We start from the raw sequence: 13,238 nt of genomic DNA, 5'->3' as shown, positions 1-13,238 counted from the left end.
CTCCCAGCATGGTAAATCGTCACATGTTCACGTCTTGCCGTGATACCGGGTTGGATGTGGCCTTTTAAAGAGGCCATATTATGGTTTTAGGGGGTTTTCCTTTCCTGTAGTGTGTTTTCGGCAATAGCAATGGTATCTCCACATTTCTAGCTGCATTGGAGTGGTGTTTCTGATGTAGGCAGGGGTGGAACAAATATTTGGAGAATCCCTTTTGACCTTGTGTGGGACCCACTAATATTGGACCTGGTATTAGACATTAAACTGTATTGTATTGCAAATGCACTTTATTTATATGTTGTTTTATTTTTTTGTATTTAATAAACCTCTTGTTTTCTGATGTATTCATGTGCAATGCCAATTTTTATATTTAGTAGGTGAAGTTACATTTAATGGGATTAAAGCTCACACAGGCACAGAGGGCAGCTCAGGGGTCTTTCAGGTGAAACGCAGTAGACATCACTCATTAGACAGTGCAGAGTGTATGCAGCCTCGCACAGTGATGTGCTTGTTACACGTTAGATAAGCTACTGTGCTGATGAGAAGTTGTATAAAAGTATTGACACAAATGTATATTGTATATGAAACTAACGGTAATACTTATAATATATTTATATGTTGTTTTATCGTAGTTTTGCCTGTTTATTATCGAACGTGTAATGTGATACATGCGTCACCTGCTACTTCTTCAAAGCTTAATTGGAGTGTAACCACCTTCAACTGTATCGTGAGTTGTGCATACAGTAGGCTATGTGCTAGAAAGATGGTGTCAGTTTGTGTTTAGCGGGTTAATTGTGAGTGGACTTTTAATATTTTATGTGTTATGTAAGTTGAGAATGTAAACGGATGCTGCCTCGTGCAGTAATGTGCTTGAGCTTTTGTATGCTACAGAATGAACGACCAATGTAAAGGAATTGGTTTTAAACTTATGCACGACTGGACATATCTTTCATTTCCAACTGTTCAGCAGGCTGTGTGTGTGTTTTTGGGTGAGATGTTAGTGGTGGTGTTAGGGTTTGTGTTCCTCATTTAATGCCTGTCTCCTCACCCAGGAAGAGGCAGCATGGGCGCAGGTGAGCCTCGGCGGCGCCGCCCTGCGGGAGGCCCGGGCCGAGCTGGCCGAGGCCCGGAGGCAGTGGCACTCCCTGCAGGTGGAGATTGAGACCCTGCATGCCTTGGTAAGAATACTCACATCGTTACTTATCACCACGGCCCAGTCCCAACTATCACACTGATAACACTTCTTCCATGGGAGGTGGCAGAATGTGTACATTTTTCAGAAATGGAAAATAATGATAACGACAAATAATAATGAAAAAATCCTATTTATACTTACACCTCTGTTCGTTAATTAATATATACTTATCATTATACTTGTTTGGTACATTCTTGTTAACATTAATTGGCAATTACTGTCTTTATATTACTTTATCTAAAAAATGTTTAAATAATTTGTTTCTTATTTTTAACTTGCACTTTAATGTTAAGTTTCATTGTGTTATTACAACTCTATATATATTTATTGAGCTAAGTTCAATGGAGCATAAGACCTAAGGTGTACGGTGATGTTGTATATTAGACTAAAGAACCGTGCAGTCTTAATGAGGTTTCACTCACCCCTTTCACACCAACCCAGCTCCCGTTCTAGCTCCGTGCTTGTCGCTGACAACGGTGCTCACAACAACAACAACAACAACAATGGGGGACTGCGGCGGGTCGATAATCGTGTTACTTTTAATCATACGAAGCCAGATTAAATTAAATAACTACTTCTCCAACCTTATACTTTTCTCCAGAGTGCCGTGGTTCATTGTTTATTAATGTGTTTCAGCGGCATTTACCGACCGCTGCAGTGCTGCTCGTCCACCGGAGTTTATTCTCCCGTTAACTCACGGCAGCGGCCGCTGTAAAGTCTTAACTGTCACACTAGCAGTGGCGGCTCCAGGGTATGGCTGGGGTAGGCTACAGTCATACCAATAAATGGCTTAGCCCCACCATGAAAAATTATAGGGTTAGGGTTTAGGGTTATATTCTATATTTCTATCATTGACCTTCTACTTTCCCCTTATTTTGTATGTACTCTTAATATTTTTTTCATCAAATATAACATATTAAAAAAAGTATTCAATAACGTACTTTAATCACTAGGCAGTGCGCACACAAGGTACACACAGCATGCCATAATAACTTTGTATTATTAGTGTGGGACACGTATGTATGTATAACATCTGAAGATATGTAGTTTTATTCATGTTTTCACATAATTTTACAGGATAGAACGAGTCAGACATTATACGATTTAAAATAAAAACAATAATCGTGGCTTGATATTGAGTAAGAAAATGTTTATATGATCCACACGGCTTCTGTTCTTCCAAGACCCGACCGGACAAAAAGACGTGTTGCAGGCACGAAACATACTACCTATAGAAATACATTGCTTTTAAAATTGTTCTGTGTGACATGAAAAAAAGGGGAAAATCGTGTTGGTGAATGTCGTGACACGAGAACACGAAATGCCGTGAGACTGGGTTGACTCTTTATACATCCATGGACAGGGGCGGACTGGCCATTGGGAATACCGGGAGTTTTCCCGGTGGGCCGGTACCGAAGTGGGCCAGTCGGACAATTCCCTAGCACCCCCCCTCTTCCCTCTTCTCTCTGTGAGGAGCAGCAGGTTCAGCTTTCAGAACAAAGTAACAAAACACAACATTTTTTTTAATATGTCGTGTAGTAAAAGATTCATTTTTTTTCTTCTCAAGAAAGTACCAGAATGTGTATTTTATGTTAGTATTTCAAAAAATCTCCTGGGGGACAATCCCCCCAGACCCCCCTGCAGGGATTGGGTTTTCAGCATGTCAACTCTTTCACCGTGGGGAAATTGCAGGATTGGCTCCAGGTCGCCCTTTTTATTTACTACAAGACAAATGTGCCTTTTTATTTCATACAGTTCAATTTTGATGACCATCATCAGTTTAAGCTTGTTTAAAAGGCATACTGTAATTCTGTGAAGGGATATCATCTGCCTTGCATGGCACAAACTATTTTGAGGATGTGGGTTTATTCCCATGGACTACATTTACTGAAAATGTATGCACTGTACTTCACTTTACTTAAAAGTGGATGCTGAAAAGCATATTACTGCACTTTTTTGGGTATTATATCTTTGGGTCGCGATTTATTGACGACGGAAAAAAGTGGGTCCTGAAGCAGACCAGTTGAGAACCACTGGTTTAACTCACGCCTGTTGCTCTCGGTGTAATTTTGCTGAGAAAGGAGAAAGGGAAATAATCTAAACCTCACGCATGGCGTTTCACTGTCAAGGGGAGCGATATAGCGTGTATGTAATTACATTGCAAATATATGACTTCAGCCCCACCACTGTATCGGTACGTCTAGACTACAGGCATCAAAAAATGCTTTCAACGCTTCGCCCATTCACTTGAATGGGGTGACGTAGAAGATTTGTAATCTTCGCCGAACTGCATTGTGGGGAGCATGGCATGGCTTTGCAAGCATCACGAGCATCTATCGGCATCAAAAGTTGAACAATGTTCAACTTTTGAGGCTCGATGCTTGGCATCAGCCAATCAAATCCCGTTTATGCAAATCCCGCCAGCGCAAGCGCAGCCAATCAAACCGCGTGCAAGCTGGGAGAGCCAGACCGCAGTTCATTTCCTCATATTCCAAACGAGATATTACGGTAGCAAATCACCCGGTTCTTTACGACCGGAACTATTTACCGGGATACAAACCGGAGGAACCAGGCATGGAGGGAGGTGGCAGAGAAAGTGGGTGAAACTGATAGTTTTTTCGCCTGTTTGGAGAGTTTATATCCAGTTTACTTCGTTTTAACATTGCTATTGCTTTGTATGTCGGGGGCGGGAGATTCATGTGATTGGTTGCTCGCAAAAAATCGCCAAGCTTCAGACACGCCCAGCTTCAAGATTTTTTCATGCCTGTAGTGTAGACGGGCCGTATGGGTTAGCTCTACCATAGGTTACCCAACAAAAATACTCTGGAGCCGCCACTGCACGAAAGCAGCTGATAAATATCCCCAATTCCCCTTAAGTGAATGTGTTTCAGTCTGAATTGTTTGGCATCACAACGCTGTTATGAAAGTTTATTTTGTATAAAATGGGGGATGCTATCATACTGTAGCAACAGAAGCTAAACTGACTATCTTGACTACTTGTTGCTATCCTAATGTGGCATAAGCCGTTTTCTACAGGGACATTTTACCGGCGTATTTTTCATTATGATTCTACTTGTGATAGTCGGACATGACAACCATGTATTGATTCCATCCGATAGCTGCTATAATAAAAAACAAAACGTCTGCCTGCTCTCCACAATGATCAATGACAGCGAACGGATCAAAGTAAGGTACAAATAAACAGAGTCACACGAAGCCTCGTTAGTGATGCCTGACTTCATAAAGTGTGTGGTTAGGTCAGGTTAATCTCGCCCCCCTCCGACATAAGCGTGACGTATGTGGTTCTTGCTTCTAGACCGACAATTTTTTTGAGCTTGGTGAGAACCGTTTTTTGGGGAAAAGAGCCAGCCCCGCTGCGGTGTGAACAGGAAAAAACTGTGCTTATCAGGCTCTAGCTCCGAACCGGCCCTGGAACCGCGTTGGGGCAAGTGTCTCTCCAGACTGTAATTAGGCACACCTTTTAGCTAAACGCTAAAAACACGTGGTGCTGGGAAGTCAGTCGGCTTAGGGATGGTTTAGTTTAGTTTAATTTAGTTTATTTATTTATTTATAGTGTCGTGGACAGTCCCCATCGATGAACTGTCACAAAAACAGTAAATGGAGCAGCTTTAGCCGACATGGCTAATTTCCAGCTGTTGTCCCCGGCCAGATGGCAATAGACACCCTTAAAATCACAATATATCAACAGCATTAGCTATGAAACTAATAATGGTGACCGTGTTATGTTTTAATTGTTTTAATATTTATATCTACTAGACCAGGGGTATTCCACTAAAATTCAACGAGGTCCAGTTAGAGAAAATCTCCCCATGCAAAGGTCCGGAACATTGTTGGAGCACCACCCAATCGAGTGGTTGGAAGGTTCACCTTTGCTCTGCGCGTCCCTTGATGAGCTGGTTAAATTATAAAAGAAGGAATTCAAAGCACCACGATAAAGGTTAAACAATAATCTGTTTTAATGGTAAAAGCAACAATACATAATACAGAGCACTCTGCAACAGTACAAAATACAGAGCACTCCGGGCTCAAGTTCTACCACCGTTTGAGATACGTCTCACGAACGGCCTGTCAAAAGAAGAGCGCCGAGCATAAGGATATCATAATATTTATACACACAAGTGGGGAGGAGTTGTGTCCGTTGCTCCTCCCTTCATATTTCTAATTGGTTGCTTCACTCCTGGGCGGGGCCCTAGGCAATGAGTCAGCAGTCGTTGATTCCATCTGTTTTGCCCCATCTCCTTACAGTGTGTGTGTGTGCGTGTCTATGTCCCTGAGTGTTAAGAAGAGTAGAATTTTACATACAGAAGACTCTTTGACAGAACGCAGACACATCCCCCTTAAACATCTTTAACGCACACACATCTTAGACATGTAGCCTTCCAGATGCTTGACAAGGATGTCTCCTCTCCCACATCTCTAGTCTCCTGCCATGCAAACTGCTCCTACTTCATACAGAGTAATTAAGCACACACATATGTTTAAGCCATCCATCCATCTTCTCCCGCTTATCCGTGGTCGGGTCGCGGAGGTAGCAGTTCCAGCAGAGAGCCCCAAACTTTCTTTTCCCTGGCCACATCAACCAGCTCTGACTGGGGGATCCCAAGGCGCTCCCAGGCCAGCGAAGAGATATAATCCCTCCACCTGGTCCTAGGTCTACCCCTTGGCCTCTTCCCAGCTGGACGTGCCTGGAACACCTCCCTAGGGAGGCGCCCAGGTGGCATCCTAACTAGGTGCCCGAACCACCTCAACTGGCTCCTTTCTACGCGAAGGAGGAGCGGTTCAACTCCGAGTCCCTCCCGGATGACCGAACTTCTCACCTTATCCCTAAGGGAGACATCAGCCACCCTGCGGAGAAAACCCATCTCGGCCGCTTGTACCCGCGATCTCGTTCTTTCGGTCATGACCCATCATTCATGACCATAGGTGAGGGTAGGAACGAAAATGACACGGTAGACAGAGAGCTTTGCCTTCTGGCTCAGCTCCCTTTTCGTCACAACGGTGCGGTAAAGCGACTGCAGTACCGGTCCCGCTGCTCCGATTCTCCGACCCATCTCACGCTCCATTGTTCCCTCACTCGAGAACAAGACCCCGAGATACTTGAACTCCTTCACTTGGGGTAAGGACTCATTCCCTACTTGGAGTGGACAGTCCATCGGTTTCCTGCTGAGAACCGTGGCCTCAGATTTGGAGGTGCTGATCCTCATCCCAGCCGCTTCACACTCGGTTGCGAACCGATCCAGTGAGTGCTAAAGGTCGCAGAACGATGAAGCCATCAGAACCACATCATCTGCAAAAAGCAGTGGTGCAATCCTTAGTCCACCGAACTGCAGACCCCCTCCCCCACGACTACGCCTCGAAATCCGATCCATGTATATTACAAACAGGATTGGTGACAAAGCGCAGCCTTGGTGGAGGCCAACCCTCACCTGAAATGGGTCCGACTTACTGCCGAGGACCCGGACACAGCTCTCGCTTTGGGAGTACAGAGATTGGACGACCCTGAGTAGAGACCCCCTCATCCCATACTCCCGCAGCACCTCCCACAGTGACTCCCTGGGAACCCGGTCATACGCCTTCTCCAAGTCTACAAAACACATGTAGACCTGATGAGTGTACTCCCAGGCCCCCTCCAGGATCCTTGCGAGAGTAAGAAGCTGATCTGTCGTTCCACGACCAGGACGGAATCCGCATTGTTCCTCCTCAATCTGAGGTTCGACAATCGGCCTGACCCTCCTTTCGAGTACCTTAGAGTAAACTTTCCCGGGGAGGCTGAGTAGTGTGATGCCTCTGTAATTGGCACACAACCTCTGATCCCCCTTTTTAAAAAGGGGAACCACCACCCCGGTCTGCCACTCCTTCGGTACTGTTTCCAACTTCCACGCAACTTTGATGAGACGTATCAACCATGACAGTCCCTCAACACCCAGAGCCTTCAGCATTTCTGGGCGGATCTCATCCACCCCTTGGGCTTTGCCACTGTGAAGTTGTTTGACGACCTCAGTGACCTCCCCCCGGGAGATTGGTGTCAATCCCCCGTCATACTCCAGCTCTGCCTCTAACATAGAGGACGGAGTTGTCGGGTTCAGGAGTTCCTCAAAGTGCTCCTTCCAACGCCCTAACACTCCATCAGTTGAGGTCAACAACGTCCCATCCTTACTGTACACAGCTTGGATGGTTCCCTGCTTCCCCCTCCTGAGGTGTCGGACAGTTTTCCAGAACAACTTTGGTGCCGCCCGAAAGTCCTTTTCCATGTCTTCTCCGAACTTCTCCCACACCCGCTGTTTTGCCTCGGCCACGGCTGAGGCTGCTGCCCTTCGGGCCTGTCGGTACCTTGCAACTGCCTCGGGAGTCCCCCGGGATAACAAATCCCTGAAGGCCTCCTTCTTCAGTCGGACGGCTTCCCTGACCACCGGTGTCCAGCAGAAGGTTCGAGGGTTACCGCCCCTTGAGGCACCTAGGACCTTGAGACCACAGGTCCCCGCCGCGGCCTCGGCAATAGAGGCTTTGAACACCGACCACTCTGGTTCAATGTCCCCAACCTCCACAGGAATGCCCGAAAAGCTCCGCCGGAGGTGTGAGTTGAAGGCCTCCTGAACTTGGGCCTCCTCCAGACGTTCCCAGTTCACCCGAACTACACGTTTGGGCTTACCAGGTCTATCCAGAGGCTTCCCCCGCCACTCGACCCAACTCACCACCAGATGGTGATCAGTTGACAACTCCGCCCCTCTCTTTACCCGAGTGTCCAAAACATACGGCCTCAGGTCCGATGATACGATAACGAAATCGATCATGGACCTTCTGCCTAGGGTGCTCTGGTACCAAGTACACTTATGAGCATCCTTATGTTCGAACATGGTGTTTGTTATGGCCAATCCATGACTAGCACAGAACAAACCACCACTCCGGTTCAGATCAGGGGGGCCGTTCCTCCCAATCACTCCCCTCCAAGTGTCTCCATCATTGCCCACATGTGCGTTGAAGTCTCCCAGCAAGATTAAAGATTCCCCTTCAGGAGCCCCATACAGGACTCTTTCCAGGGTCTCCAAGAAGGCCTACACTCTGAACTGCTGTTGGGTGCATAAGCACACACAACAGTCAGAGTTTTCCCCCCCCATAACCCGCAGGCGTAGGGAGGCGACCCTCTCGTCCACTCGGGTAAACTCCAACAACGAAGCACCCAACCGGGGACTTGTGAGTATCCCCACACCCGCCCGGCGCCTCACACCTTGAGCAACTCCGGAGAAGAATAGAGTCCAACCCCTATCCAGAAGTAAGGTTCCAGAGCCGACGCTGTGCGTAGAGGTGAGCCCAACCAGATCCAACTGGTAACGCTCCACCTCCCGCACAAGCTCCGACTCCTTCCCCCCCAGAGAGGTGACGTTCCACGTCCCCAAAGCCAGCTTCTGTCGCCCGGGTCTGGTCCGTCGAGACCCTCTGCCTTCCCTGCCACCCTTCTGGCAGCGCACCCGACCCCATCGCTGTTTCCCGTAGGTGGTGGGTCGGGACGGAGAAGCGGAGGTGTTGCCCACGTTGCGTTTTCGGGCTGTGCCCGGCCGGCTCCGTGGCAAGCCCGGCCACCAGACGCTCGCCGACGAGCCCTCCTTCTGGGCCTGGCTCCAGAAGGGGACCCCGGGCTTCCTCCGGGCCGGGTATCCTCACTTCTTTGTTGTTCTTTCATGAGGTCTTGTGAACCAATCTTAGTCTGGCCCCTTGCCTGAGACCAATTTGCCATGGGAGACCCTACCAGGAACACATGGTTACAGACAACACAGCCTCCAGGTTCATCAGGGCACACAAACCTCTCTACCACGGTAAGGTGCTGGTTCTTCAGAGAGGTGTTTAAGCCAACTACTCCAAAATGTTGTGGCAATTTAGCACGCACAACATGAAAGAATAAAACAGAGAGAAATCAAATAAAACACAAACACAGGTATAGTTGAGCAGTAATCATACATCACATATAGCCACTGCAATGAACACACACATCTTATCATGCAGCCCACCACACAAATGTCACATGTTTTTCTTTCTGAAAGCTATACTTGTATATGTAACAAAGGTTAACTGTAATTATACCCTAAGGCCTTCTCTGAACTTCCTCCAACCTCGAAGTCAGCTCATTTAAAAAGAATACATCTATTGATCATTTAGAACGACCATTGTCTCTCTAACTGTGTGACCCAATCGTCTCATGCTCTTTAGGAGTCTTGCAGGATATGAATTATCCAATTAACAAGACTTTAACTGTGTTATATCTGAGGAAGCCCTCTCTTGGAGTTCCTCTGTTAATTGCAAAGACCATTGATAATTAGCAAAGAGACTTATAGCAGCCAAAATCATAAAAATATAAGAAAGAAATATAACGCAAAGTGCCGCTGAGGCACCCGTCAGCGAATCTTATGCATGTGTAAAAATTAAGGTCCGAGCGTAAGTCGCTTCAGTGCAATTTATTATACAAATCAAACATTTTTTCTTCCTTCTTACCCGATGGTAAAAAACCATAAGCCTACCGGGTGCGCCGCTCACTACCACCTGTTTCCCATATTTATAATGAGCAGGTCTCCCATCCCCCGGTGCCCAAAGGCTGCCTTTACAAAAAACAGAGGCATAGTACAACTTATTTGATAAACTTAAATAAGAATTAAAAGGAAGATTTACTAATACCTCTAAATACCTCTCTGAAGAACCAGCACCTTACCGTGGTAGAGAGGTTTGTGTGCCCTGATGAACCTGGGGGCTGTGTTGTCTGGAACCTTGTGTTCCTGGTAGGGTCTCCCATGGCAAATTGGTCTCAGGCAAGGGGCCAGACTAAGATTGGTTCAAAAGACCTCATGAAAGACGACACACGAAGTGAGGATACCCGGCCCGGAGGAAGCCCGGGGTCCCCTTCTGGAGCCAGGCCCAGAAGGAGGACTCGTCGGCGAGCGTCTGGTGGCCGGGCTTGCCACGGAGCCCGGCCGGGCACAGCCCGAAAAGGCAACGTGGGCAACACCTCCGCTTCTCCGTCCCGCGGGCCCACCACCTACGGGAAACAGCAATGGGGTCGGGTGCGCTGCCAGAAGGGTGGCAGTGAAGGCAGAGGGTCTCGACGGACCAGACCCGGGCGACAGAAGCTGGCTTTGGGGACGTGGAACGTCACCTCTCTGGGGGGGAAGGAGTCGGAGCTTGTGCGGGAGGTGGAGCGTTACCAGTTGGATCTGGTTGGGCTCACCTCTACGCACAGCGTCGGCTCTGGAACCTTACTTCTGGATAGGGGTTGGACTCTATTCTTCTCCGGAGTTGCTCAAGGTGTGAGGCGCCGGGCGGGTGTGGGGATACTCACAAGTCCCCGGTTGGGTGCTTCGTTGTTGGAGTCTACCCCAGTGGACGAGAGGGTTGCCTCCCTACGCCTGCGGGTTATGGGGGGGAAAACTCTGACTGTTGTGTGTGCTTATGCACCCAACAGCAGTTCAGAGTATACGGCCTTCTTGGAGACCCTGGAAAGAGTCCTGTATGGGGCTCCTGAAGGGGACTCTTTAATCTTGCTGGGAGACTTCAACGCACATGTGGGCAATGATGGAGACACTTGGAGGGGAGTGATTGGGAGGAACGGCCCCCCTGATCTGAACCGGAGTGGTGGTTTGTTACTGGACTTCTGTGCTAGTCATGGATTGGCCATAACAAACACCATGTTCGAACATAAGGATGCTCATAAGTGTACGTGGTACCAGAGCACCCTAGGCAGAAGGTCCATGATCGATTTGGTTATCGTATCATCGGACCTGAGGCCGTATGTTTTGGACACTCGGGTAAAGAGAGGGGCGGAGTTGTCAACTGATCACCATCTGGTGGTGAGTTGGGTCGAGTGGCGGGGGAAGCCTTTGGATAGACCTGGTAAGCCCAAACGTGTAGTTCGGGTGAACTGGGAACGTCTGGAGGAGGCCCAAGTTCAGGAGGCCTTCAACTCACACCTCCGGCGGAGCTTTTCGGGCATTCCTGTGGAGGTTGGGGACATTGAACCAGAGTGGTCGGTGTTCAAAGCCTCTATTGCCGAAGCCGCGGCGGGGAGCTGTGGTCTCAAGGTCCTAGGTGCCTCAAGGGGCGGTAACCCTCGAACCTCCTGGTGGACACCGGTGGTCAGGGAAGCCGTCCGACTGAAGAAGGAGGCCTTCAGGGATTTGTTATCCCGGGGGACTCCCGAGGCAGTTGCAAGGTACCGACAGGCCCGAAGGGCAGCAGCCTCAGCCGTGGCCGAGGCAAAGCAGCGGGTGTGGGAGAAGTTCGGAGAAGACATGGAAAAAGACTTTCGGGCGGCACCAAAGTTGTTCTGGAAAACTGTCCGACACCTCAGGAGGGGGAAGCAGGGAACCATCCAAGCTGTGTACAGTAAGGATGGGACGTTGTTGACCTCAACTGATGGAGTGTTAGGGCGTTGGAAGGAGCACTTTGAGGAACTCCTGAACCCGACAACTCCGCCCTCTATGTTAGAGGCAGAGCTGGAGTATGAGGGGGATCGACACCAATCTCCCGGGGGGAGGTCACTGAGGTCGTCAAACAACTTCACAGTGGCAAAGCCCCGGGGGTGGATGAGATCCGCCCAGAAATGCTGAAGGCTCTGGGTGTTGAGGGACTGTCATGGTTGACACGTCTCATCAACGTTGCGTGGAAGTCGGAAACAGTACCGAAGGAGTGGCAGACCGGAGTGGTGGTTCCCCTTTTCAAAAAGGGGGATCAGAGGGTGTGTGCCAATTACCGAGGCATCACACTACTCAGCCTCCCGGGAAAGTTTACTCTAAGGTACTCGAAAGGAGGGTCAGGCCGATTGTCGAACCTCAGATTGAGGAGGAACAATGCGGATTCCGTCCTGGTCGTGGAACGACGGATCAGCTTTTTACTCTCGCAAGGATCCTGGAGGGTGCCTGGGAGTATGCTTTCCAGTCTACATGTGTTTTGTAGACTTGGAGAAGGCATATGACCGGGTTCCAAGGGAGTCACTGTGGGAGGTGCTGCGGGAGTATGGGGTGAGGGGTCTCTACTCAGGGCCATCAATCTCTGTACTCCAAAGCGAGAGCTGTGTCCGGGTCCTCGGCAGTAAGTCGGACCCATTTCAGGTGAGGTTGGCCTCCGCCAGGGCTGCGCTTTGTCACCAATCCTGTTTGTAATATACATGGATCGGATTTCGAGGCGTAGTCGTGGGGGAGGGGTCTGCAGTTCGGTGGACTAAGGATTGCACCACTGCTTTTTGCAGATGATGTGGTTCTGATGGCTTCATCGGTCTGCGACCTTCAGCACTCACTGGATCGGTCGCAACCGAGTGTGAAGCGGCTGGGATGAGGATCAGCACCTCCAAATCTGAGGCCATGGTTCTCAGCAGGAAACCGATGGACTGTCCACTCCAAGTAGGGAATGAGTCCTTACCCCAAGTGAAGGAGTTCAAGTATCTCGGGGTCTTGTTCTCGAGTGAGGGAACAATGGAGCGTGAGATGGGTCGGAGAATCGGAGCAGCGGGAGCGGTACTGCAGTCTCTTTACCGCACCGTTGTGACGAAAAGGGAGCTGAGCCAAAAGGCAAAGCTCTCTGTCTACCGGGCCATTTTCGTTCCTACCCTCACCTATGGTCATGAAGGATGGGTCATGACCGAAAGAACGAGATCGCGGGTACAAGCGGCCGAGATGGGTTTTCTCCGCAGGGTGGCTGGTGTCTCCCTTAGGGATAAGGTGAGAAGTTCGGTCATCCGGAGGGACTCGGAGTTGAACCGCTCCTCCTTCGCGTCGAAAGGAGCCAGTTGAGGTGGTTCGGGCACCTAGTTAGGATGCACCTGGGCGCCTCCCTAGGAGGTGTTCCAGGCACGTCCAGCTGGGAAGAGACCAAGGGGTAGACCTAGAACCAGATGGAGGGATTATATCTCTTCTCTGGCCTGGGAGCGCCTTGGGATCCCCCAGTCAGAGCTGGTTGATGTGGCCAGGGAAAAGAAAGTTTGGGGCTCTCTGCTGGAACTGCTACCTCCGCGACCCGACCACGGATAAGCGGGAGAAGATGGATGGAT

The 13,238-nt window shown here is 49.2% G+C and overlaps 1 protein-coding gene across 5 annotated transcripts in view; it reads left to right on the top strand.

The window, feature by feature from the left end:
• The window catches only part of krt222 (keratin 222), a 154,614-nt gene that overhangs the window by 71,215 nt on the left and 70,161 nt on the right, over positions 1–13,238 (top strand). For all 5 annotated transcript variants that reach the window (XM_079640290.1, XM_079640289.1, XM_079640291.1 and 2 more), the window contains one exon: positions 1,050–1,175. In XM_079640290.1, the coding sequence (XP_079496416.1) occupies positions 1,050–1,175 (126 nt within the window). The remainder of the gene's footprint in view (positions 1–1,049; positions 1,176–13,238) is intronic.

This window comes from Notothenia rossii (assembly GCF_949606895.1).
Source record: "Notothenia rossii genome assembly, chromosome: 1".
Classification (NCBI taxonomy): Eukaryota; Metazoa; Chordata; class Actinopteri; order Perciformes; family Nototheniidae; genus Notothenia; species Notothenia rossii.
Note: the sequence above shows the minus strand (reverse complement) of the source record. Positions and strands in the feature narration are given on the sequence as shown.